Here is a 27556-nt window from a genome sequence, read left to right on the forward strand (position 1 = left end):
GCGCGCACTCGGCGCCGGCGAGGGAAGCGCAGCGCAGGAGCGCCGGGAGTCCTGCGGGGCCGACGCTTGATTCCGACTGCACGGGCAGCGCCGGCAGCTGCCCCGTCTCTTCCCCCGATCCCCGTTGCCCAGCGTTGGGAAACATTTCTTCACCAAAAGGATTCTCAAACCTTAACACCGGCCGCCCACGGAAGCGCCCAGCGTCTGTGGACGTGGTGCTTAGGGACAGGGTTCAGTGGTGGACTTGGTAATGTAAGCTTAACAGTTGGACTTGATGGTCTCATGGATCTTCTCCATGATGCTACTCGGGCTAACTGGATAGTGCAGCATTCACTTCTTACATATAACAGTCTTCGCTACACCAGCCTCCTGTGTTACATTTTTATCCGGTCCCTGCGGAAGGGATCAGTAAAGTCTTTTACATTTCCTGAGATCAAAGCCTCTCCCAGACAGCAGATTTCACTTACCAACTGCCCACTTCCTCCTGTACGCGCAAATACTTCCCAAAAGGAATATGTATGCTGTCTTTGTGCCATCCATCTTCTGAAACTCCTACACCTTTAAAGTCACAAACACTTTGTACTCAAACAACTCACAGCTGCCATCGACAGGTGAAGCCATTTGAAAAAAGTTGACAGACATTTCCCAGAAAAAAACATCTCTACAAAGATCACAGTCTCCACGCAAGGCATTCAGGTCTCTCCTTATTTCATTTTTACACTCAACAGTATCCCAGTTTACAACAATACAGTTTATAAAGGTAGCAAAATATAGCCTTAGGGTTTCCAAATATTCCATGCTTAAAGACAGTTCACAAAGTAGAAAGAATAAGTGAAAAATGGAGAATGTAAGTGTTCTAATAGAAACACAAGAAATCTTATCAAGATAGCTTTCCAATCCCTTCAAGAAGCCTCTGAATTCAGGAAGAACAGCGATGACACCAAACTCAATGTTCCTTTTCCAAGTTCAACTTTATTCTACCTTCAAAGTCCTTTGAAGCAACTTGTGCAGTTTCCTTACAATGCACACAAAGGAAATGAGCATGTTTGAACAACTCCTTGTGGAGGTCAAGAGGAAAAAGAAATTGTGTGACCTCTGGAAGCAAGGTCGGGCTTTGCAGGAAGACTGCAGAGCTAGTGTTTGTCTATGCAGCGAGAAGACATGAAAGTTCAAAGCTCAATTAGAGTGGAAACTGTCCAGCCTTGTGTCAGACAACAAGAAAGGCTTTTTAAAATATGTTAATAGGAAGAGGAGGTCTAAAGAAAACATGAGACTGATACTTGTTGAAGATGGTTACCTGACTGACAGGGATGAAGAAGCAGCAGAGGCATTCAATGCTTTTCTTGACCTGCTGTTTAACAATAGAGATTGACGCTGGGCTGCCCGGTCCACTGAAACAGAGGGCCGCGAGTGAACGAACAGTGACTTTCCATTGGTGGATGCTGAAATTGTCAGGGACCAGCGGTGTCAGTGGAATGTTCACAAGTCCATGGCACCTGTGGGATTAGTCCCAGAGTACTGATGGAGCTAGTCAATGTTACAGCAGGACATCTCTCCATCAGCTGCCAAAGGCCTTGGGAGACTGGGGAGGGGTCCCTGCTGACTGGAAGCTAGCCAATGTTCTTCCAATTTACAAGAAGGGCAAGAGGGAAGACCCAGGAAAACTACCGACCTGTTAGTCTAAGCTCAGTTCATAGAAAAATTATGGAGAAGATCATACAGGTTACTAATGACAGCCATTTAAAGAACAATGCAATCATCAGGCACAGTCAACGTGCGTTCACCAAGGGAAAGTCCTGCTTAACTGCTTTGATATCATAGAATCATAGAATGGTTAGATTTGGAAGGCACCTTAAAGATCATCGTGTTCCAACTCCCCTGCCATGGGCAGGGACACCTTCCACAAGACCAGGTTGCCCAAAGCCCCACCCAACCTGGTCTTGAAAACTTCCAGGGACAGGGCATACACAACTTCCCTGGGAAACCTGTGACAGCATCTCACCACACTCTAAGAATTTCTTCCTAATGACTAATCTAAATCTACCCTCTTTCAGTTTATACTGTTACCCCTCATCCTATCGCTACGCTCCCCAATAAAGAATCCCTCCCCAGCTTTTCTGAAGGCCCCCTTTAGGGACTGGAAGGGGCTCTAAGGTCTCCCTGGAGCCTCCCCTTCTCCAGGCTGAGCAACCCCAACTCTCTCATCCTCTGTTCATAGGAGAGGTCCTCCAGCACTCTGATCATCTTCACAGCCCACCTCCGGACTCGCTCCAACAGGTCCATGTCCTTCTATTATGAAGTCACACGCCCTGTGGATGAAGGAACGCTGTGGATGTAGATTTCTGGATTTTAGCACATTTTGAGGCACTGTTCCTCAGAGAATTCTTCTGGATACGTTGTCCAACTCTGAGATGAGCAGGTTCATGGTGAACTGGCTAAAGAAGAGGCTAAAGAGGCATTGTAGTCAATGGGGCTGGGGGAGGCTATATCTGGCTGGTGACATATCACCTGCGATGTTCCTCAGGGTGAAATTCTCAGGCCAGTTCTGTTCAATATTTTTCCAATGATCTCGATGCAGGAGTTGAATGCATCATTAGCAACTTTGCTGATGATACCAAACTACGAGGTGCTGCTCGCTCTCTCAAGGGACAATGGGGCTTGCAGAGGGATCTAGTTAGGTTGGAGCATTGGGCAATCATAAATAGCATGAAATTGAAGAAGTCCAAGTGCCAGATTCTGTGCCTGGGATGGAGTAATGCTGGGCACAAGTATAAATTTGGAGAGGAGTGGCTGGAGATCAGCCCTGCAGAAAGGAATCTGGGGATGCTGGTTGACAGCAGGCCCAGGACGTGTCAGTGTTGGGCCCTGGCAGCCAAGATAGCAAACTGCATCCTTGGGTGCATCAAACACAGTGAAACCATCCAGTCAGAAGAGGTGATTATCCCACTCTATTCAGTGTTGGTGCGGGCTCATCTTGAGTTCTCTGTGCAGTCCTGGGCCGCACCATTAAAGAAGGATGCTAAGATACTCAGCTGCGTCCAGAGGAAGGGCAACTGATCTGGTGACAGGTCTGGCAGGAATGTCCTATGAGGAGTGGCTAAGGACTTGGGTTTGCCTAGTTAGGAGAAAAGGAGGCTGAGAGAGGGAGGTGCTCATCTCTTCTCCCTTGTATCCAGAGACAGGACGCGTGGGAATGGTGCTAACTGCATCAGGGGACGTCCAGACTTGACATTAGGAAACGTTTCTTCATGAAGAGGATGGTTAAACATTAGAACAGTCTTCCTAGAATCAATGGGTTGATGCCCCATGGCTGCCAGTGTTCAAGAGACACTTGGACAATGTCCTTAAAAGCATGCTTTAACTTTTGGTCAGTCTTGAAGTGCTCAGGCAGTTGGACTAAATGATCCTGGCAGGTCCGTCCCCACTGAAATATTCTATTCTATTCTAGTCTTCTCTAGTCTAGTCTATTCCGCTATGCTCAGCACCATTTCATTCCACTCCTGTTAGCACTGCTATATTTCCAAGGTAATCCCAGGAAGACAGCACGCCCACCACATCTTGTGGGCCAAAGGAAGATCTTGTGTGCCTTACTGCTCTCCCCTAGAGAAGAGGAGACTGCTGTACTCAAAGGGACAAAATACCTTTCTTGCCCAATGAGCTGGAACTGCGTGCACCACAGGGGTTTGATGTGAGCAACTCCCTGCCTCACCACGCAGCACTAGTGCAGCATAGGCAGGCACACAATGGCTGTCCAGACAGACATCGTGACAAGACGGAAAAACAGACAGAGCCCACACATCTCAGACAGAGACATCCAGCACCCCGAGAAGAAAGAGTCCCTTGCTTGCACCACACAGTAACACAGTACTCACAACTTCCTTGCTTTTCTGACCCGGGTGGACAACTACATGCATTTCAGTGAGCGTGTGTGTCGTGGTGTAACCCCAGTCAGCAGCTAAGCACCACACAGCCATTCACTCACTGCCCCTCCCTTCCACCCACAGTGCAAAGGGGGATCGAATTGGAAGAGTAAAAGTGACAAAGCTCTTGTGTTAATATGAAAACAGTTTAAGAATTGAAATAAAAAATTAAAATACTAATACTAATACAAAACAAATATAAATGCTAATAATAATTAAAGGAAAATAAAAACAACAACCAAAAGATAACTAAAACCCAAGAAAAGACAAGTGATACAAGTGAAAAACAACTGCTCACTGTCAAAGGACTGATGCCCAGTCTCTTCCCAAGTAGCATTCTCAGATACCCGGCCACTTCCCACCACTTTATATATGCTGAGCATGATGTCATATGCTATGAATTATCCCTTTGTCCAGGTTGGGTCAGCTGTCCTAGCTCTGTCCCCTCCCAACTGCTTATGCACCTCCAGCCTCCTCACTGGCAGGGCATAAGAAGCTGAAAAGTCCTTGACTTAGTGCAAGCACGATTTAGCAACCACTAAAGCATCAGTGTGTTATCAACATTATTCTCATGCTAAATCCAAAACACAGCACTATACCAGCTACTAGGAAGAAAATTAACTCTATCCCAGCTGAAACCAGGACAATGGGATTTGTCTGCCTGACTTTGCCATTGCGTTACAGCACAGAATAAGAGGGCCAGGAGCTTGCCTAACAGCAAGTGAGACAAGAACTTGACTGGTGACCCTGGACCTAACCCCACTCTCAAAGCATTTCAGAGCTGAAGAATATTATTTCCTGGGTGAAGGAGGCTTGAGGTCCTTTTGTTTCTTTGTTTGCTTGTTTGTTTGTTTGGAGGGGGAGACAAAATTTCTTCTGACATAGAATTTGGCAGAAATCACTGACACCAATTGCAAATGCAGATTAACCTGGGAGGAACCATTGCCACATGCTGTAACAGGGATCCCTTCCTATCGTGAGGCATGAATGAAGCCTCTGTATGTGCTGACTCCATGCTAGTTAAAGGAAAGACTATTGAACTGTTCTGCAGAGAGGGTCCCACGATTGTCTGGTGCAAAGTGTTCTGCAGTAATGGGGCCACGGGGGAAATCCTGTTCATCGTGGGTGCCCCCACCTCTGGTGCACTGCTGTGGTGGCAGGCTGGGGAGGATGGGCTTCAGGAACTTGAACTCGCTGTTGCCAGAGCCCGTTGTGAGGCTGATCTCATAGCAATAGCCATGGGGCAAGGTCCCTGCTGTGGCCGCATCAGCCAGGCTGCTCTGCAAGTTGCCAGCACCATAGAGCACGTGCCCTGCCTTCAGCTCCTTTCTCTTGCACACCTTGCGAGTGATGAAGGCTGTCATGGATGCGAGGAAGAGGAGTGAGACAAAGGTCAAGGAAATGATTAAATAGGTTGTCAGGGAGTCACTCTCGTCCTCCGTGGCCAGGCTGCTGTGAGGTAGGCGCACGTCTGAGAAGTCATTGAGCAGGAGTGCGTTCAGTGCAGCAGTGGCTGACAATGGTGGCTTCCCATTGTCTCGCACCACAACAACTAGCTTCTGCTTCACAGCATCCCTCTCTGTCACTGGCCTCTTCAGCCGCACCTCACCGCTTTGGGCACCAACCACAAACAGCCCGGGCTCGGTGGCCTTCAGCAAGTGGTATGAGAGCCACGAGTTCTGTCCCGAGTCTGCATCCACAGCCACCACTTTGGTGATGAGGTACCCTGCCTCAGCTGATACAGGCACCAGCTCGCTGGATGGTGGACCGCTGTCCTGTGATGGGTACAGCACCAGAGGCGCATTGTCATTCTCATCCACCACAACAAGGTGGACAGTGACGTTGGCACTGAGAGGAGGAGATCCCGCATCACAGGCACTCACCAAGACATCAATCTGCTTCACCTGCTCATAGTCCAGAGGCCGCAGCACAAACACGTGCCCATTCTCAGAGTTCACGGAGATGCAGGAGCAGGGAGGCTGCTCTGTGGGATGGGATGGTGCCAGGAAATATGACACCTTGGCATTGGTCCCCACATCAGCATCTGCAGCACTGACAGCTCCAACAAGCACCATGGGGACATTGTTCTCATGCACATACATCGTGTATGATGTCTGGTTGAAGGCAGGTGCATTGTCGTTGACATCAGAGATGTCCACCGTGAAGGTCTGGGTGGTTGTGAGAGGAGGTGACCCCGCGTCTGCTGCAGTGAAAACGAGGATGTGCTGTGCCGACTCCTCCCTGTCCAGAGCATTGACGGTGACAAGCTCATAGTAGTTCTTATAGGCCAGACGCAGGGAGAACAATAGCTGATCCTCAAGGGCACAGGAGATCTTCCCATTCGCACCAGAATCCCGGTCCCTGACAGTAAAGAGGGCAACCACTGTTCCAGGGAATGCGTTCTCGGGGATGGGGCTGTTGAAGGAATTCACCACTAGCTCAGGTGCATTGTCGTTCACGTCCACCACCTCCACCAACACCTTGCAGATAGCTGACAGGCCACCGCCATCCGTGGCCCGCACACTGAGCTCATGATTCTCTGCCACCTCAAAGTCCAGAGGCTTCGTGACTTTAATATCACCACTAGTAGGATCAATTGTGAATGCTGAGTTGCTCTGGCCCACCCCTTCACTGAACTGATAGGTGATGTCCCCATTAACTCCCACATCCTGATCAGTTGCCACCACTTTAAGTAACACAGAGCCCTCTGGCGCATTTTCCAAAATCTGCCCAACGTACAGCTCCTGTGTGAAGATGGGAGCATTGTCATTTACATCTAGAACAACAATGTGGATTTGTGTGGTCCCACTCCTGGGAGGAGAGCCTCCGTCCACGGCAATGAGACTGAAAACCAACTCTGCCTCCTCCTCTCTGTCTAGAGCCTTCTCCAAGACCAGTTCCACGTACTTCTTGCCTTTAACCCGACTCCCAGAAGAGACGCTAAAGTACTCGTTCTCGGGAGAAATGCTGTAAGCCTGGATGCTGTTGCTGCCAACATCCAGGTCCCGAGCACCCTCCAGAGGGAAACGCGAGCCCAGGTCGCTCCTTTCCAGGATCGTAATAGTAACTCGTTCCTCCGGGAAAATGGGGGAATGGTCATTGATGTCCTCCACGGCCACCTCCACCCGAAAGAACTGCAGCGGGTTTGCCAGCAGGAGCTCGAAGGGGAGCGTGCACGTAGCGGACTGGCCGCACAGCTCCTCCCGGTCCAGCCTCTCGGCCACGACGAGCCGGCCGGTGGCGGGGTCTAAGCGAAAGTGCTGCCGGCCGTCCTCCGAGGCCAGGCGGGCGCCGCGAGCCGCCAGCTGCGCCGGGGACAGCCCCGCGTCCTCCGCCACGTTGGCTACCACGGAGCCGCTCGCCGCCTCCTCGGCTACGGAGTAGCGGATGGGCTCGGAGCGAGCGAGCGGCAGGGAGAGGAAAGCACAGAGACAAAGCACTTGCCTTGCGATCGCCATCTCGGGCCGGCGGACAGCCTCCGTCTCGCGGATCGCCCGCGCACTCCTCCGCGGAGAGCGGCGCCCGGCAGCAGCGCGGAGGGGCGGCGGTCGGGCGGCCTCCCTCTCGCCGACTCCGGATGGCGGCACGGAGCGCGGCCGCCCTGGCCCGGCAGCCGCTGGCACGGGGCACCGCTCGCCGCCGCTCGCCGCCGTTGCCCGGCTCGGCTCGGCTGGGCTGGGCTGGGCTGGGTAACGGCGGGCTGGGCTGGGCCGCCTCCCCGCCCGCAGCCGCTCGGCGCCGCCTTGGCCGGGAGCACCACCCTGCGGCCCGCGGCGGGACTGCGCCCGCCGCCGCCCGCTGCCCGCGCTGCCGCCTCGCACCGGCACTCGGGCCCGCGCGCACACGCGCGGCTCCGGCCGCTCGCCCGCCTCGGGGCCCCGCGGCAGGACTCGCGCACACGGCGCCGGCAAGGGAAGCGCAGCGCAGGAGCGCCGGGAATCCTGCGGGGCCGACGCTTGACTCCGAGCGCACGGGCAGCGCCGGCAGCCGCCCCGTCTCTTTCCCCGGTGCCCGTTGCCCAGAGCCCTCCGGTAGGCGGGCGCTCTTGCCTCCGGACGGCCGCTCCCTGCCCTTCCAGGAACACGGCGGCGAGAGAGGGGCTGGGCATTTCCCGGAGCACCGTGGGGCGGAGTCTCAGCCCGGAGGGATCGAGCCACCTTCCCCGGCCGGGGAAGCCCGGCGGAAACCCCCGCAGGGGCAGCACGCAGGTAACAGCCCAGCACGGCACTACATCTACTCAGGAGTCTCGGGCTGAGGACGGGGAAGGCAGGCGGGTTTCAACAAGGCTCACGCATGGACGCGCCTGTCGTCCGGCCAGTCCGGCGGCTGAACGGGCAGAGGGGCCGTGCTCCCCGCCTCGCCTTCCCTCTCGCCCGCGGCCTGCCAGCTGCACAGGGGATCTTCGTTCTTCCTTCCCGGCCCCGCTGCAACGCTGCTTTGCGGGCTGCACAGGACGGGCCTCAGGAACTGGAACTGCCTCCTCCCCGAGCCGCTGCTCAGGCACACTTTGTAGCGCTCAGCCGGCCACAGAGTGCCCGTGCCGGCCACGTCCACGCTGTCGGCAGTGAAGTCGCTGTCAGCATAGCAGCGGTCTGAGGGAGGCAAAAGGCATGCCCGGAGTCTCGCCTTGCAGACGTGTCAGCCGTACCACTCAGCCTGGTGCCATTTGCAACCGTGCTGGGAGTGCACTTGATCCCACTGTGTCGTTGATGAAGGTGTCAAACAGGACTTGTCCCCATATGGACCCCTGAGGGGCAGCACTCGCCACTCATCTCCATCCAGACATTGAGACTTGACCATGACTCTGTGGATAGGACCATCCAGACAATTGCTTACCCACCAAATACTCCATCCGTGAAATCCATGTGTCCAAACTTAGAGAGAGGTATGTTGTGGGGAACCGTGACAAAGGCCTTACAGAAGTCCAGTCTTCCCTTGTCCTCTCATACAGTCATTCCGTCCTATAAGTTGACCCACATCACTAGGGTGGTCAGGCAAGACTTGACGTTGGTGAAACCATGCTGGCCGTCTTGATGCATGTCTCTGCCCTCCATGTGCCTTAGCATAGTTTCTAGGAAGATCTGTTCCATCATGTTCCCAGTCACAGAGGGGAGGATGACAAGGTGGAACTTCCCAGGGTCCACCTTTCTACACTTTTTAAAAATGGGTGCAATGTTTCCCTTTTCAAGTCACCAGGGACTTCATCTCACTGCCATGACATTTCAAATATCATGGAGAGTGGCTTAGCAACCACATCAGCCAATTCACTCAGGACTCCGGAAGGCATCTTCTCAGGTCCCAGAGACTTCTCTATGTTCAGGTTTCTCAGGTGGTCTGATCTTCTCTTACAGCGTGAGGGACATTGCTCCCGCGGTCCCTGCCTTGAGGTCCATCCGCTCGAGAAGTGTGGGAAGAGAGATTGACAGTGAAAACTGAAGCAAAAAAAGTTGCTGACTGCCTCAGCCTTCTCCTTGCCTGTTGTTACCAGTTTGCCACTCGTGTTCATCAGCGGAGGTACACTTTCTTTGAACTTCCTTTTCTGTCTGACATACCGCTAGAAGCCCTTCTTGTTGTACTTTGTGTTCAGCTTCAGCCACACCTTGGTCTTCCTGACCGCATCCCTACAAAACTGGGCAAGGTCCCTGTACACTGACTGTGCATTTCCTTCTTGCCCTTTAGTCTGACAAGCAGGTCTTTACTCAGCCCTGCTGGTGTCTTGCCTTCCTTCCCTCATTTCTTACATGTGGGGATCAAGAACTCTTGCACTCTGTGGAAAGCATCCTTAAACATCTGCCAGCTCTCTTGTGCTCCCTTGTCCCTGAAAGCAGTTTCCAGGGGGTTAAAAGCCTCCCCTCTGCTAGGGCTGTCTATTACCTGGCCTAGAAGTTTTCCTTCCTAAAGGGCACCTGCAAAGAGCCCCTTGGGAAAGCTCAGCCGTGTGTGCTGGCCCTCCAATGCAGGAAACGCCATGTCCCCTTTCATAGGTCACAAACTGTAAGAAACCATCCAGTTATGAACTGCATCAGACACCTGGACCTTCGAACTGGAACGACCCGAGAACCAGCACTTTTACACCAGGAGCTGCTGGTTCCTTGTGATCTCAGCAAGAGAAACATGCCCACTCTCTAAAGTGTCATTCACAACTCTCTTTATTATTGATCACCCTACTGGAAGGGTAGATGTGGAGAACCCTGAGCAGAGGAGCTTCATGAAAGAACTGCAGCCATGCACAACATGCCGTGCAGACCCTGGTCATAGAAAAGACAAGAGTGTCCCCGTTTCAGTCATTCAAGCCATCTTAGGACTTCCCTGCAAGAAAGCAATTCTATTGATCGTTTCTACAGCTGCAGTAAAAGACTTTGGCAGGTGGACTTCCTGCTTACAGGTGGCTTTCTATCCAGTACCAAGCAGGACTTGCCTGCAGCCTCTGCGATTACAATGAGCTGAGTTTATCTTCCCACCAAATGAGTTGTGCCACACAACACAGCACAGGACAGCACAGGCCTATGCCTCAAACATTTAAGGAGGTAGGTGTTGGTTTCTTTTCCCAAGTATGAAGTGATAGGATGAGAGGAAATGGCCCCAGGTTGTGACAGGGGAAGTTTAGACTGGATATTATGAACAATTTCTTCATCAAAAGGATTGCCAAGCATTAACACAGGCTGCCAAAGGAAGTGTCTGCCGTCCCTGGATGTGGTGCTGAGGGACAGGGTTTAGTGGTGGACTTGGTAGTGTTTGCTTAACGGCAGGACTCAATGGTCTCAAGGATTTCTTCCAAACCAAACGATTCTATGATTCCTCTCAGGTTAGCTGGAGAGTATATCATTCACCCCTCGCTGTACAACTGTCTTCTGGTCAGCATCACTACAGCGGCCTGTCCTCAGGCCTTATCCTTTTCTTGAGGCCTTTGTGGAGCACATGCCTGTAGTGCTCTGCGTTTCCTGAGAGTGAAGCGTATCCCTGGTAGTAGTTCTTCATCCACCAATTCCCAACCTCCTGGGACTCCCCGAAAGACTTCTCCAAAGCAACATGTATGCTGTCATCCATCAAAACATTTAGAATCAGAATACTTTGTGCTCAAAGCCTTCCCAGTTGCCCTCTGCAGCTGGCACTCTAGGAAGAGTGGGATAGGTCACTATCCCCAACCTCACTGCTTTGCAGAGGCCTTTGCACACCCACGGTCCCTGTTAGGGTGGGGGCCAGTTTCCGCTGACTGGGTCTAACTGGGCCCTGTAGCAACCAGCAACTCAGTGCTCAGAAGACCCATACAGGTCTGTCAGCAAAGCCGTGCTCCCCACAATTACACTCAATGCGATACAGGCCTCATTGCCAAACTGAAGAAATGTACCCGCTCAACTTTACATCAGCCAAGGGACAAAAATGAGAAAAAAGCTCACAACCTTTGGAAAAACCTTGACAGAGCTTCCCCAGAAAAAAAAAAAACCAACAAACAACTCAACAAAGACTACTGTCTCCACACAAGGCATTCAGGTGTTCTCTTTATTTCATTTTTACGCTCAAGGGTATCCTGCTTTACAGTTAATAACTGCAGCACAACACAACGTCACGTTTCCAAATATTCTGTGCCATTCAAACATTCAAACAGCCTTCTTTTAAAGAATCCAATATTATACATGGAGTGATAGTCCTTCTTAAGGGGAAGAGGTAAGACAATGCTCAAACACAGTTCACAAAGTAGAAGGAGAAAGGGCAAAAAGGAGAATGCAAATGCTCTAACACAAACCCAGGAAATCCTAGTGGGACAGATTTCCCCTCCCATCAAGAAGCCTCTGAACTCAGGAACAATGATCAGAGAAAACTCAATGGGATTTTTCCAAGTTCATCTCAATTCTACCTTCAGACAAAGTCCTTTGAAGCAACTTGTGCAGTTTCCTTACAATGCACCCAAAGGCAATGAGCATGTTTTCACAACTCTGAACAGTTACAGTCTACAAGCAAGCAATTCCACTGTGTCAACAGTCAAGCAAACAGGGCAGAAGACCAGCTTGGCCAAACAGGGAGCTCCTGCTGGAGCTCAAGAGGAAAAAGAAATTGTGTGATCTCGGGAAGCAAGGTCAGGCTTTGCAGGAAGACTGCAGAGCTGAGGTTTGTTTATGCAGGGAGAAGACATGAATGCACAAAGCACAATTACAGTGGAAACTGGCCAGCGTTGTGTCAGACAACATGCAAGGCTTTTTAAAGTATGTCAATATCAAGAGGAGGTCTAAAGAAAACATGAGACTGATACTTGTTGAAGACAGTAACCTGACCGACAGGGATGAAGAAGAAGAGGAGGCATTCAATGCTTTTCTTCCATCAATCTTTAATACTGCAAATGAACTTTGGGCTGCCCAGTCCACTGAGTCAGAGGACCACGAATGCAGGAACAGTGACTTTCCATTGGTGGACACAGAAATTGTCAGGGATCGGATGCATCAGCGGAATGTTCACAAGTCCATGGCGCCTGATGGGATTTGTCCCAGATTACTGAAGGAGCTAGTTCATGTTACAGCAAGACACCACTTGATCAGCTGCCAAAGGCCTTGGGAGACTGGGGAGGGGGTCCGGCTGACTGGAAGCTAGACAATGTTCTTCCAATTTACAAGAAGGGCAAGAGGGAAGACCCAGGAAACTACTGACCTGTTAGTCTAACCTCAGACCCTGGGAAAATTATAGATTAAAGATGATACTGAGTACTACTGAAAGGCATTGAAAGAACAATGCAGTCATCAGGCGCAGCAACATGGGTTCACCAAGGGAAAGTCCTGTTTAATTGCTTTGATGTCATAAAATCATAGAATGGTTTGATTTCGAAGGCACCTTAAAGATCATCTAGATCCACCACTCCTGCCATGGGCAGGGACACCTCCCACTAGACCAGGTTGCTCAAAGCCCCATCCAGCCTGGTCTTGAAAACTTACAGGGAAGGGGTATCCACAACTTCCCTGGGAAACCCGTTCCAGTGCCATCGCCCTCACAGTAAAGAATTTCTTCCTAATATCTAATCTATATCTCCCCTCTTTCAGTTTAAAACCATTCCCCTTTTTCCTATTGCTACACTCCTTAATAAAGAGTCCCTTCCCATCTTTGCTGGAGGCCTCCTTTACATACTGGAAGGCTTCTATAAGGTCTCCCTGAAGCCTTCTCCTCTCCAGGCTGAACAACCCCAACTCTCTCAGTTTCTCTTCATAGGAAAGGTGCTCCAGTGCTCTGGTCATCCTCATGGCCCTCCTCTGGACTCACTCCAACAGGTCCACACTCTTCTATTATAAGGTCACCTGCCCCGTGCATGAAGGAAGGCTGTGGATGTAGTTTTTCTGGATTCTTGTGTGACTGTAGATATCATCCCTTGGAGAATTCTTCTGGACATGTCGTTCAACTGTGAGATGAGCGGGTTCACTATCACCAGGGTGAAGAACCAGCTGAAGGGCAGGGCTCTAAGGGTTGCAGTGAATAGGGGAGCAATGTCTGGCGGGTGACATGTCACCAGCGGTGTTCCTCAGGGTTCAATTCTAGGCCTAGTCCTGTTCAATACTATTTTCACTGATCTGGGTGCAGGAGTTGAAGGTACCATTAGCAACTTTGCTAATGATACCAAACAGGAAGGTGCTGCTCACTCTCTGAAGGAAAAAGAGGCCTTGCAGAGGGATCTAGATGGATTGGAGCATTGTGCAGTCATCAACGGCATGACATTTAACAAGTCCAAAGGCCAGATTCTGCACCTGGAATAGAGTAGTACTGGGTATATGTATACATTAGGATGTATATATGATGCGTCTAGATGGCAGCAACTCCCTGCTTCACTGGGAAACACTATTGCAGCATAGGCAGGCACACAACGCTGTCCAGACAGACATTGTGACCAGACGGAAAAACAGACAGAGCCCACACATCTCAGACAGAGCCATCCAGCACCCCGAGAAGAAAGAGTCCCTTGCTTGCACCACATTGTAACACAGTACTCACAACTTCCTTGCTTTTCTGACCCGGGTGGACAACTACATGCATTTCAGTGAGCGTGTGTGTCGTGGTGTAACCCCAGTCAGCAGCTAAGCACCACACAGCCATTCACTCACTGCCTCTCCCTTTCACCCACAGTGGGATGGGGAGAGAATTGGAAGAATAAAAGTGACAAAACTCTTGTGTTAATATGAAAACAGTATAAGAATTGAAATAAAATATTAAAATACTAAAACTAATACCAAAACAAATACTAATGCTAATAATAATTAAAGGAAAATAAAAACAACAACAACAACCAAAAGATAACTAAAACCCAAGAGAAGACAAGTGACACAAATGAAAAACAACTGCTCACTATCAAAGGACTGATGCCCAGTCTCTTCCCGAGTAGCATTCTCAGATGCCCGGCCACTTCCAACCACTTTATATGCAGAGCATGATGTCATATGCTATGAATTATCCCTTTGACCAGGTTGGGTCAGCTGTCCTGGCTCTGTCCCCTCCCAACTGCTTATGCACCTCCAGCCTCCTCACTGGCAGGGCATGAGAAGCTGAAAAGTCCTTGACTTAGTGTAAGCACGATTTAGCAACCACTAAAGCATCAGTGTGTTATCAACATTATTCTCATGCTAAATCCAAAACACAGCACTATACCAGCTACTCAGAAGAAGACTAACTCTATCCCAGCTGAAACCAGGACAATGGGATTTGTCTGCCTGACTTTGCCATTGCGTTACAGCACAGAATAAGAGGGCCAGGAGCTTGCCTGACAGCAAGTGAGACAAGAACTTGACTGGTGACCCTGGACCTAACCCCACTCTCAAAGCATTTCAGAGCTGAAGAATATTATTTCCTGGGTGAAGGAGGCTTGAGGTCCTTTTGTTTGTTTGTTTGCTTGTTTGTTTGTTTGGAGGGGGAGACAAAATTTCTTCTGACATAGAATTTGGCAGAAATCACTGACAACAATTGCAAATGCAGATTAACTTGGGAGGAACCATTGCCACATACTGTAACAAGGATCCCTTCCTATCGTGAGGCATGAATGAAGCCTCTGTATGTGCTGACTCCATGCTAGTTAAAGGAAAGACTATTGAACTGTTCTGCAGAGAGGGTCCCACGATTGTCTGGTGCCATGTCCTCTGCAGTAATGGGGCCACGGGGGAAATCCTGTTCATCGTGGGTGCCCCCAACCGTGGTGCACTGCTGTGGTGGCAGGCTGGGGAGGATGGGCTTCAGGAACTTGAACTCGCTGTTGCCAGAGCCTGTTGTGAGGCTGATCTCATAGCAATAGCCATGGGGCAAGGTCCCTGTTGTGGCCGCATCAGCCAGGCTGCTCTGCAAGTTGCCAGCACCATAGAGCACGTGCCCTGCCTTCAGCTCCTTTCTCTTGCACACCTTGCGAGTGATGAAGGCTGTCATGGATGCGAGGAAGAGGAGTGAGACAAAGGTCAACGAAATGATTAAATAGGTTGTCAGGGAGTCACTCTCGTCCTCCGTGGCCAGGCTGCTGTGCGGTAGGTGCACGTCTGAGAAGTCATTGAGCAGGAGGGCATTCAGTGCAGCAGTGGCTGACAATGGTGGCTGCCCATTGTCTCGCACCACAATAACAAGCTTCTGCTTCACAGCGTCCTTCTCTGTCACTGGCCTCTTCAGCCGCACCTCACCGCTTTGGGCACCCACCACAAACAGCCCGGGCTCGGTGGCCTTCAGCAGGTGGTATGAGAGCCACGAGTTCTGTCCCGAGTCTGCATCCACAGCCACCACTTTGGTGATGAGGTACCCTGCCTCAGCTGATACAGGCACCAGCTCGCTGGATGGTGGACCGCTGTCCTGTGATGGGTACAGCACCAGAGGTGCATTGTCATTCTCATCCACCACAACAAGGTGGACAGTGACGTTGGCACTGAGAGGAGGAGATCCCGCATCACAGGCACTCACCAGCACATCAATCTGCTTCACCTGCTCATAGTCCAGAGGCCGCAGCACAAACACGTGCCCATTCTCAGAGTTCACGGAGATGCAGGAGCAGGGAGGCTGCTCTGTGCGATGGGACGGTGCCAGGAAATATGACACCTTGGCGTTGGGCCCCACATCAGCATCTGCAGCACTGACAGCTCCAACAAGCACCATGGGGACATTGTTCTCATGCACATACATCGTGTATGATGTCTGGTTGAAGGCAGGTGCATTGTCGTTGACATCGGAGATGTCCACCGTAAAGGTCTGGGTGGTTGTGAGAGGAGGTGACCCCGCGTCTGCTGCAGTGAAAACGAGGATGTGCTGTGCCGACTCCTCCCTGTCCAGAGCATTGACGGTGACAAGCTCATAGTAGTTCTTATAGGCCAGACGCAGGGAGAACAATAGCTGATCCTCAAGGGCACAGGAGATCTTCCCATTCGCACCAGAATCCCGGTCCCTGACAGTAAAGAGAGCAACCACTGTTCCAGGGAATGCGTTCTCGGGGAGGGGGCTGTTGAAGGAGTTGACCACCAGCTCAGGTGCATTGTCGTTCACATCCACCACCTCCACCAACACCTTGCAGATTGCTGACAGGCCACCGCCATCCGTGGCCCGCACACTGAGCTCATGATTCTCTGCCACCTCAAAGTCCAGAGGCTTTGTGAGTTTAATTTCACCACTCGTGGGGTCAATCACAAATAATGACCTACTCTGGCCCACTGCTTCACTGAACTCATACGTGATGTCCCCATTAACTCCCACGTCCTGATCAGTTGCCACCACTCTGAGAACAACAGAGCCCTCTGGTGCATTTTCCAAAACCAGCCCAACATACAGCTTCTGTGTGAAGACAGGAGAGTTGTCATTTACATCTAGAATAACAATGTGGATTTGTGTGGTCCCACTCCTGGGAGGAGAGCCTCCGTCCATGGCAATGAGACTGAAAACCACCTCTGCCTCCTCCTCTCTGTCTAGAGCCTTCTCCAAGACCAGTTCAACATATTTGTTCTCCTCCCTCTGACTTGCAAAGAAGACACTAAAGTACTCGTTCTCGGGAGAAATGCTGTAAGCCTGGATGCTGTTGCTGCCAACATCCAGGTCCCGAGCACCCTCCAGAGGGAAACGCGAGCCCAGGTCGCTCCTTTCCGGGATCTTAAAAACTACTCGTTCCACTGGGAAAACGGGGGAATGGTCATTGATGTCCTCCACGGCCACCTCCACCCGAAAGAACTGCAGCGGGTTTGCCAGCAGGAGCTCGAAGGGGAGCGTGCACGTAGCGGACTGGCCGCACAGCTCCTCCCGGTCCAGCCTCTCGGCCACGACGAGCCGGCCGGTGGCGGGGTCTAAGCGAAAGTGCTGCCGGCCGTCCTCCGAGGCCAGGCGGGCGCCGCGAGCCGCCAGCTGCGCCGGGGACAGCCTCGCGTCCTCCGCCACGTTGGCTACCACGGAGCCGCTCGCCGCCTCCTCGGCTACGGAGTAGCGGATGGGCTCGGAGCGAGCGAGCGGCAGGGAGAGGAAAGCACAGAGACAAAGCACTTGCCTTGCGATCGCCATCTCGGGCCGGCGGACAGCCTCCGTCTCGCGGATCGCCCGCGCACTCCTCCGCGGAGAGCGGCGCCCGGCAGCAGCGCGGCGGGGCGGCGGTCGGGCGGCCTCCCTCTCGCCGACTCCGGATGGCGGCACGGAGCGCGGCCGCCCTGGCCCGGCAGCCTCTGGCACGGGGCACCGCTCGCCGCCGCTCGCCGCCGTTGCCCGGCTCGGCTCGGCCGGGCTGGGCTGGGCTGTGTAGCGGCGGGCTGGGCTGGGCCGCCTCCCCGCCCGCAGCCGCTCGGCGCCGCCTTGGCCGGGAGCACCACCCTGCGGCCCGCGGCGGGACTGCGCCCGCCGCCGCCCGCTGCCCGCGCTGCCGCCTCGCACCGGCACACGGGCCCGCGCACACACGGTGCTGGCGTGGGAAGCGCAGCGCAGGAGCGCCGGGAATCCTGCGGGTCCGACGCTTGACTCCGAGCGCACGGGCAGCGCCGGCAGCTGCCCCGTCTCTTTCCCCGATGCCCGTTGCCCAGAGCCGGCAGACAGTCTTGGCACCCGGACGGCCGCTCCATGCAGTTCCAGGAACACGGCGGCGAGAGTGTGGGACGGCATTTCCTGCTGCACCGTAGGGCGGATTCGCAGCCCAGAGGGATCGAGCTGCGTCCCCCGGCCGGGGAAGCTGCAAACGGGCAGCACGCAGGTAACAGCCCAGCACGGCACTACATCTACTCAGGAGTCTCGGGCTGAGGACGGGGAAGGCAGGAGGGTTTCAACAAGGCTCACGCATGGACGCGCCTGTCGTCCGGCCAGTCCGGCGGCTGAACGGGCAGAGGGGCCGTGCTCCCCGCCTCGCCTTCCCTCTCGCCCGCGGGCTGCCAGCTGCACAGCGGCTCTTCGCCCTTGCCCGGCCTCGCTGCAACGCTGCTTTGCGGGCTGCGCAGGACGGGCCTCAGGAACTGGAACTGCCTCCTCCCCGAGCCGCTGCTCAGGCACACTTCGTAGCGCTCAGCCGGCCACAGAGTGCCCGTTCCGACCCCGTCCACGCTGTCGGCGGCGAAGTCGCTGTCAGCGTAGCAGCGGGCAGAGGGAGGCGAAAGGCGTGCCCGGAGGCGAGCCTTGGAGAGTTTGGCCGCCGAAAAGGCGAGGACGGAGAGGAGGAGGAGCGAGGAGACCCAGCCCAGGGCAGCCGTGTGGTAGGTGGTGAGCAAGTCCTCCTCGGGCGTCTGCGGCTGCTGCTGCTGCCGCCCCGCAGGAGCGTGGGAGAGCTGCATGAAGGCGTCGGAGAAGCCGTCCACCAGGGCGATGCCGAGGGTGGCGATGGAGGAGCGCGGCGGCTGCCCGCTGTCCCGCGCTAGCACGACTAGCCTCTGGCGGGGCGCGTCCCTCTCCGCCACGGCCCGCGCCGTGCACACCTCGCCGCTGTGCAGCCCCACGCGAAACAGCCCCGGCTCCGTCGCCTTCGCCAGCTCGTACGACAGCCACGCGTTCTGCCCCTCGTCCGCGTCCACCGCCACAACCTTGGCCACCAGGTAGCCCTCCCGTGCCCAGCGCGGCACCAGCTCGCCCGCCGTCGCGCTGCTGTCGGGGGGCGGGTGCAGCAGGACGGGTGCGTTGTCGTTCTCGTCCCGCACCACCACGCGCAGCACGGCCTGAGCGCTGAGCGGCGGCGACCCGCTGTCGGCGGCGCGCACCATCACCTCGAAGGCACGCAACTCTTCGTAGTCCAGCGGGCGCAGTGCCCGCACGGTTCCGCTCTCCGCGTCCACGGACACGAAGGATGCCGCTGCGGGGCGGCAGCGGCCCCAGCGCGTATCTCACGCAGGCGTTTTTTCCTGTGTCGGCGTCCGTGGCGCTCAGGCGGCCCAGGCTCGTCTCCGCGGGCTCGTTTTCGCTCAGCACCATGGTGTAAACGTCCTGGGAGAAGGAGGGTGCGTTGTCGTTCACGTCCAAGAGCCCCACGAGCAGCGTCTTGGACGCCGAGAGAGGCGGAAAGCCCTCGTCGCAGGCGCGCACCGTCACGTTGTACTCCTCCACCTGTTCGCGGTCCAGCTCCCCTGATGTCACCAGCGCGTACGAGTCCGCCGCCAGCGGCGTGAGACTGAAGGGCTGCTCGCCCGGCAGCTCGCACCTTGTCCTGCCATTGTCCCCCGAGTCCCAGTCCCGCACGTTGAAGAGGGCCACCACCGTGTTTGGCGGGGCGGCTTCCGAGATCGTACTTGTGAGGGAGGTGATGATCACCTTGGGGGCGTTGTCGTTCATGTCCTCCACCTGCACCTTCACCTTGCAGTACGTGGTCAGGCCCCCTCCGTCTGTGGCCTGGACGTCTATTTCGTAGGTCTTTGTTTCTTCATAGTCCACCGGCTTTTTCAGTCGAATCTGCCCAGTCCCTGGATTTATTTTAAATGTTCGGAGATTTTCCTCTGAATTTTGAACTATGGAATAGGTTATTTCCCCGTTCGTTCCCGAGTCTAAATCGCTAGCAGACACCACCGCCACTGGGGTATCTTCGGCGCTGTTTTCTAATACTCGGACTGTATACAGACTGCGGGAAAATACCGGGATGTTGTCATTTATATCCAGGACTACCACGCGGATTAAGGCGGTACCAGGGCGCGGTGGAGACCCACCGTCCACAGCCATGACACTGAAAGCCACTTCTGCCTGCTGCTCCCGGTCCAGGGCCCGGTCCAACACCAGCTCGGCATACCTCCTGCCGTCACTCCGCCTCCGGGTGTAGATATGGAAGTAGTCGGTCGAGCTGATCCTGTAATGCTGAAGGCTGTTGTTCCCTACATCTGGATCCTGAGCGCTTTCCAACAAAAATCGAGCCTCCGGCATTGCAGTTTCCGGGATGTTTAAAACTATCGCTTTATTTAAGAACACGGGAGCATGATCATTTATGTCGGTGAGGCTCACCTCAGCTCAGGAGGACTGCAGTGGGCTCTCCAGCAGTACCTCGAAACGCACCAGGCAGGGCTCGCTCTGCCCGCACAGCTCCTCCCGGTCCACCTACTCTCGCACCACCAAATCCCCGGTGTGTTGGTCCAACTGTAAATACTGCTTTTCTCCTTCAGGAACGAGCCGAGCCTGTCGAGCGGATAATTCCTCAGCGGTCAGTCCCAAATCCTTAGCGATATTCGCCACAAAGGAGCCTCTCTCCGCCTCTTCGGGCAAGGAGTACTGGGCGGTTTCTGCTCTCATCCCCGACACACAGAGAAGCAGGATCAGAGCCACTGCTTGCCCTGGGAGCGGTTCCTCGTTCTTCCTCAGCTCCATTCCCTTCCGGCGAACCGATCTCTTCCCCTTGCGAGCTGGACAGAGCTGCCCATCCAGCCTGACAACCCCCGAGCAGAGCAGCCGGGATGGTGCAGCCCCGCCCGGCAGAGCCCCGGGGGAGGCGGATCTGGGAGCTGCGCAGAGCCTCCGCGCCTCTGCGGTCAGCAGCGGCACCAGGCGGCCGACCTGCAGAAGGACGCGGAGATTTCCCAGCGCAAAGCCGGCAAAACGGAGAGAAACCGATTTCTTTCTCTGTTCCGAAGTCAAGGCATACAGATTTAATTGTCCATAGAATCCTATTCAAAGTATGGCCACCACTTGAATGAGCAGTGCTTCTGTTTGCCTTTTGTTTGAAAATTAGATTTATTTAAAGCTGTTTTTCTAATGTCCCTTCGTACACCGGCTTGAACTGTTTATGCACAGTGAAGAAATTACTTTTAGGCTGTTTAGCTACAAAAAGCTGTGTAGTGTTACGGGTGTCTAGCTGGTCCATGAACCACGGCAGCGATCGCCGCGTAATTCCCAGTAGCGATTCTCGGGCGGGTTTCTGGAAGGGACTAAGATTGTTCCCCCAACTGGAAGCTCTCGCGAAGAGGCGTGGGGCAGCATCTCTCGGGCTTGGCTCAGAAAAGCCTTGCTTCGGCTTCTAAGAACGGCCTGTTTCCAGGTCGCTCTGTTTTCCCCTCCATAAAATCTACTCCAAAAGCACCGATTTATTCCCGAAATCCTGCTCGTGGGGGGCTCTTTCCTCAGCGATGACTAAGAAGTGACCTTCGAGACAGCACAATCACCCGAGGGAATTCCAAGTAGGTTTTATTGTTTTCTGTCATCAGGCATTTGACTCTTAAAAATGTGTGAGCGACAGGAAATATCACGTTACATTATAGATCAATACCTATTAATGAAAGAAAACTTCTTGATGCTCTATGTTCTACAGTGCCTTAAGTTTAATGTAAATGTTTTAGCCTATTTTACCGTAAAACCACAAACAGCACTTTTAATTCTCTACTACCTTATACTGAAAAATCCTGAAATGTTCATTTCAACTTCACATTACAAAAAAAAAAAAAAAAGGAGAGAATATTTTGCTCAAAGCTTCAGAGCTCAATCTTACAGTACGAAGAACCTGTAAACTCCTGTTCAAATATGCGAAGCGTGCCAATGATGCCAGCCGTTTCTAATGTAATCAGCTTCTGCTTGTTATTAAGGAGTTACTTTGCAGACACCACTTAATTTTGCTTAATGATATCTGTTTGGCCTGGTGTTGCACAGACTGCAGAAAATTAAGACACAGTTACAGAGCCCTCTCCATAAGAAAAACAGACAACCAAACAAAAAATACCACAGAAAAGGTGATGTAGGAAAAAGTTATCTTGAAGGTCTGCTTCCAGTTTTCAGGATTTACCTTGACATCTAGAAGCAGTAGCACTCTCAAAATCATACATCAAGTCTCGGTGTAATCAACATGCAACACAGTCCTCTTCCAGCCATATCACAATTCCAAAATACCTACATGAATAAAGTACTGCTCAAGAGGAGAGTGGTTTTGCACTCTCACAGAGAAGCCTTTCACCTCCCCGGTTCTTTTTTGGTGGGTGCGTGGTCTCTTCATTCTCTTTTCCCTGTGGGGATGTTAGCCAGTGAGGACAGACATGCTTGTCTTTCTCCTCGCTTACTGATGGGTGAGCCAAGGGTTTTGATCAGAATTGATGTTTAGCTCCATCCCCCTGTTTGCAGTGCAAGCTGCTTCCGCAGGTCTGGGACCTGGCTCTTCAGAGAGGGGAGCTCTGCCCTGCAAAGAACAGAGAGTGGAGGTTGTCGTTTGGGCATTGAAGGAAAGTACACATCAGCGAGACCCAAAGCCAAAGAGGAGGTTGGACCAGGTGGGGGGTCTCTGACCTGAATGGAGACAATCTAAAGCTGGAAACCATCCTCCACTGTGGATGTCACAAAGGCACTTCTGCAAACCTTTTAGGAGTCTGAGGGAGTAATTTAAGATGGTAAGAGCTCAAAATAAAACCACTTTCTCACAAACAGTAAATGTGGTTTAATGCTGATGTATCGAGGTGGGTCCTTGTCTCCTCTGAGGCTACTGCGGCTGCAGTTCTGACAACATGCAGTAAAGTGAGTCCAAGCCATCAGTAGTTATGAAACATAAAAATGTTATTGGGTGTTGTGGTGTTTCGGGCTTAGGTGTAAGATGTTGTTTGTGGGTCTTCACTCTCATATATGTAAAGCCCTGATAACCACCTTGTTCTGGCCAACACTGTTCACCTAAGCCACAAAAATGCAAGGGAACTTAATGGCAGAGGTACCCACCTCCGTGGCCTCCAGCAGCTTGTAAGACAGCTTGAGTTCAGTACTGCTACCACCCTCGTGAATGGACGGCACTTGGCAGCGCCGAGCTCCAGCTCCTAACAGCAGTGCAGGGGATGCCGTCAGGGATGTTTTTTGCACCCCTTTGCACCCCTTTGCACCCCGCAGTCCCTGTTGACACTGGACAGGACCACTACATTCCTGGTGCTGTTGCCTCCGGGAAGACGTGTCACTAGGAGCAGGGTCATTCCTGCCCTGGTTCCCTACGAGCTCTAGACAGTGCATGGAAAGGACCCACTGTGTGGCTCACACATCCAGGCCCCTACTTCTCATCTTCTCATGGGTCCAGCTGCCCCTCTTTGCGGTGACACCAAAGACTTGCTCTAACGCAAATACTCAGGGCATAAAGCTAGATGCAGAGGGGCAAGGTAAGTCAGCATTGGGGAGCCACTGAGCCGTGGCGGATCCTCCTGGAAGGTCCCCGCCGGGGGGGGCAGTGGAGCCCCGCCAGCAGCTTTGAGACTCTCTCTACCCTCTCCTCCCTCCCCAGTGGCTTCTCCACCACCAGCTCTGCAACAACGGTAGTCCTTAATGACAGGGGTGGGCACACCCCACCCCCCACCCCCCCCAGCGCTGCTCCCTCCCCGCTCCCCCCATCGCCTTGGCCCGGACAGGTCCCTCACCTGTGCAGCCCAGTCGCCTTCTTCCCCGAGGTTCGCCACCTCTTGCGAGCACATCGAGCTTCGCTGTTCGCCCGGGCCGGGGGGCAGCCCGGAGGGGAAGCAGGGGAAGAGTGGCCTGAGGAACCGAAACTCGCTGTTGACGGTGCCAGCAGCAAAGCAGACGTCGTACACGTAGCTGCGGGGCAGGGACCCCGCGTTGCTCTCTGTGGCAGCCTTCGGGAACGTGGGCAAGCTCTCGGCCTCTCTCTTCCTGGCCCGCCGCACCCTCACCACCACGGTGGCCACCGTGGTGGCCAGGAATAGTGCCGACACGCAGGCCAGGCAGACGATGAGGTACAGGGTCAGCAGCCCATCGGGCTCGGCGGCCGGTGCCTCCTCGATCACCCGCAGATGGGCGTCAGAGAAGCCATCCACCAGGGCGATGCCGAGGGTGGCGGTGGAGGAGCGCGGCGGCTGCCCGCGGTCCCGCACTAGCACGACTAGCCTCTGGCGGGGCGTGTCCCTCTCCGCCACGGCCCGCGCCGTGCGCACCTCGCCGCTGTGCAGCCCCACGCGAAACAGCCCCGGCTCCGTCGCCTTCGCCAGCTCGTACGACAGCCACGCGTTCTGCCCCTCGTCCGCGTCCACCGCCACCACCTTGGCCACCAGGTAGCCCTCCCGTGCCCAGCGCGGCACCAGCTCGCCCGCCGTCGCGCTGCTGTCGGGGGGCGGGTGCAGCAGGACGGGTGTGTTGTCGTTCTCGTCCCGCACCACCACGCGCAGCACGGCCTGAGCGCTGAGCGGCGGCAACCCGCTGTCGGCGGCGCGCACCATCACCTCGAAGGCGCGCACCTCCTCGTAGTCCAGCGGGCGGAGGATATAAACCTCCCCATTTTCAGAATTGACCGACACGTTGGGCTGCTCCTTGCCCTCCTGACGCACCAGCGCGTATCGCACGTGGGCGTTTTTTCCCGCGTCGGCATCTGTGGCGTTCACGCTGCCGATCTGGAGCATGGGGCTGTTGTTCTCCGTGACGGACATGGTGTAAATCTCCTGCGTGAACTCTGGGGGATTGTCGTTCACGTCTGATATCTGCACGAAGATGCTTTCCTGAGAGCTCAGCCGCGTCGTGCCCCAGTCCATGGCTGTGATGGTGATGTTATACTCTGCCGTCCTCTCCCTGTCCAGCGCCGCGTTTGTCCTCAGCTCATAGTAATTATCGAAAGTGGGACTGAGACTGAAGGGCAAGTTCCCATCGATTGTGCACTCCGTCCTGCCGTTGTCCCCGGAGTCCCGGTCCCTCACACTGAACAGGGCCACCACGGTCCGGGGCGGGGCATCTTCGGGAATGGAGGCGGTGAGGGAGGTGAGCGCTATCTCCGGGGCGTTGTCATTCACGTCCAGGACCTCCACCTGCACTTTGCAATGCGAAGACAGCCCCCCACCGTCTGTGCCTCTCACCACCATCTTGTGGTTCTTCGCTTCCTCAAAGTCCAGGTTGCCCGCCACCCGTATCTCCCCAGTGACAGGGTTCAGCTCGAAGAGCTGCCGGGACCGCTCCGATGTCTGGGTGAAAGCATACCGCACTTTCCCGTTGGACCCTTCGTCAGGATCCGCGGCCACGACTCTGACCACCAGCTGCTGCGGGGGGCTGTTCTCGGCCAGGCGCACCTCGTAGACCTCCGTACCGAAGACCGGGATGTTGTCATTAGCATCCAGCACCACGACCTGGACGTGAGCTGTGCCCGACCTGGGTGGCGAGCCCCCGTCGGTGGCGGTGAGGAGTAAATTGAGCTCTCGCTGCTCTTCGCGGTCCAGCTGCCGCTCTAGGATGAGCTCCACGTATTTTACTCCATCTTTCCCTGTTCCGAGAGCGAGAGAGAAATGCGAATTGGACCCGAGGCTGTAGTTCTGCAAGCCATTGCTGCCCATGTCCTTGTCCTGGGCGCTTTCCAGAAGGAAGCGGGACCCGGGTGGTGCCGTTTCCAGAATCTCTAAAACCATCTCCTTCTCCGGGAACTCGGGAGAGTTGTCGTTCACGTCACGAACCTCCACCTCCCCTCGGATCAGCTGCAAGGGATTTTCAAAGAATATCTTAAAGAAGAGGGTACAGGTATCGCTCTGCGGACAGATCTCCTCTCGGTCCAGCGACTCCTTTGCCGTCAGGATTCCAGTGTTTTGATTAAGGCGGAAAAGCTGCTCGCTCCCCTCGGACACAACACGGGCCTTGCGAGCTGCGAGCTGGCTCGGAGAAACCCCCAGGTCTTTTGCAATATTGGCGACAAAGGAGTCCCTCTCCATTTCCTCCGCCAGAGAATAGCGGAGGGTTTCGGCCCCGCTCTGACACACGCAAACACATAGAATAAACAAGATCACTTGCCTCTTGCTGCCTCCGCTCTGTCTCCCACACGCCATTACTCTCCAAAAAAGCCAGCCAGCGTCCTCCGTGGTTCCCAGCATTTTTAAGCAGCGTCCGAGGCAGAGCGGTGTTTTTCAGGAATCCGGGGTGAGGGTGTGTGAAAGCCGCCGAGCACCCCGACTCCGTGTCCCGCTGCCCTTCCCGAGCAGCTCACAGGGCTTTTTTTTTTTTTTTTTTTTTTTGGTCTCCCTATGCCTGCAAACCTGGTGCGGGCAGAGGAACCTGCCGGTCCGTGGCCAACATCCCCACCCAGCGTCGCAAGGGGGAATATTTCCTCTGCCTTCTCATTCCGGGCAGCGCTGCTGATTCCGAGTTTATTGCTTGATTCTGCACTCTCCGTGCCAAACCGAAGCCGAAAAACGCAGTTTAAAAGCTCTCCTCGCTCGGAAGCAGGCTCCCTCCTCCATACAGAGCGCTGCTCCGGGTATCACTCGCCAGCTCGCCACCGGGAACTCTTCATACGCAGCTCTTTAGTTTCCCCCTGTGTTATGCAGGCACTTCGAGATCTGCCACTTCCACAGGACGCATTGCGGCATTTTCCTTCTCTTCACTTGTTAATCAACACAGGACAGTTCGCAAGTGCGGCTGGTCAGAGAAGTACCGCTACTGAATACGAGAGCTGGTGCCAGGGAGAGGTTCCGAAAGGGAGACGTCCCCTTACTTCACCATCACACTAGAATGATAATGCTGTTCTAGGAGCTATCATCCTACTGCTGTTTTCTTCACATTGTGTATCACACCTTGCCCAAAAGACACACAATTTTCACACAGAAAAGCGTTTTCCTCCTTAATTGACAGAAGTATCCTCCCCTGCTGCCTGCTGACACCATGATAAGGTGCGTCATTGTATAACACATTCATGAAAAATGTCCCCAGCCGTACACACAGATCGAAATGCTGCAACCTGTTGTCATATTTCGGAGGTATACGGTCCTTTCTCCTCAGATGTTATCACATAGGCTTAGAAATAATCCCTGTACTCAGAGACCAAAACTGAACTGCTGCACCTGTGTAAAGGCTATATGGCCAACAGCTGTTTAGTACAAAAGGCAAGGAAACTAACAGGATAAATTGAACCCGCAGATACACAAACGCTAACTAGCAGAAGCTAAGGGAGATAATAGTAAAGACCGCGGCTCTAATGACACTGATGGATGGGCCATTAAAGGAACCATTCAAGTGTAAACTCCAAGAAGTTCGACCACAAACCTTGTAAGCGATAAGGGGAAAAAAAAAAAAAAAAAAGATTGTCATGGATTATCAGAAAGGATCTCGTAGGAAAAAGCAAACAGATTACGAAGTGTCTGAGGAGGGTTCTAGGAATATGCAAAGCTTATTATGGGATGATTAGAAGCAGGATCAAACTCCATAAAAGGGAGAGGTCAAGAGTGGATCTGGGAGGAAAAGCCGTGGGGAAAAGGAGGTGGAAGGGGAGAGGGAAGGGTCCTGAGTACGCCCTGGTAGTGCGAGCGAGGATCCAGGCCAAAGACCGGATAAAAACCCCAGGGTCA

General features: G+C 53.9%; 3 protein-coding genes and 1 pseudogene across 3 annotated transcripts; all 4 read right to left on the minus strand.

Moving 5' to 3' along the window:
• Positions 1 to 4631: 4631 nt before the first annotated feature.
• LOC128916077 (protocadherin beta-15-like) lies at positions 4632 to 7419 on the minus strand. Its single transcript, XM_054217297.1, has one exon. The coding sequence runs from the start codon at positions 7376 to 7378 to the stop codon at positions 4937 to 4939; it is 2442 nt and encodes an 813-aa protein (XP_054073272.1). The 5' UTR covers positions 7379 to 7419; the 3' UTR covers positions 4632 to 4936.
• Positions 7420 to 13767: 6348 nt separating this feature from the next.
• Positions 13768 to 17578, minus strand: LOC128916081 (protocadherin beta-15-like). Its single transcript, XM_054217311.1, has one exon. The coding sequence runs from the start codon at positions 17394 to 17396 to the stop codon at positions 14955 to 14957; it is 2442 nt and encodes an 813-aa protein (XP_054073286.1). The 5' UTR covers positions 17397 to 17578; the 3' UTR covers positions 13768 to 14954.
• Positions 17579 to 18151: 573 nt separating this feature from the next.
• On the minus strand, positions 18152 to 20648 carry LOC128916245 (protocadherin beta-16-like; annotated as a pseudogene).
• A 617-nt stretch (positions 20649 to 21265) lies between these two features.
• On the minus strand, positions 21266 to 26183 carry LOC128916332 (protocadherin beta-15-like). The gene is made up of 2 exons (XM_054217804.1): positions 23648 to 26183; positions 21266 to 22440 (listed from the first exon to the last, which is right to left on the minus strand). Exons 1-2 carry the CDS (start codon positions 26084 to 26086, stop codon positions 22321 to 22323), a joined length of 2559 nt encoding a protein of 852 aa, XP_054073779.1. The 5' UTR covers positions 26087 to 26183; the 3' UTR covers positions 21266 to 22320.
• Between the last annotated feature and the right edge of the window lie 1373 nt (positions 26184 to 27556).

This window comes from Rissa tridactyla, chromosome 11 (genome assembly GCF_028500815.1).
Source record: "Rissa tridactyla isolate bRisTri1 chromosome 11, bRisTri1.patW.cur.20221130, whole genome shotgun sequence".
In the NCBI taxonomy this organism is placed as follows: Eukaryota; Metazoa; Chordata; class Aves; order Charadriiformes; family Laridae; genus Rissa; species Rissa tridactyla.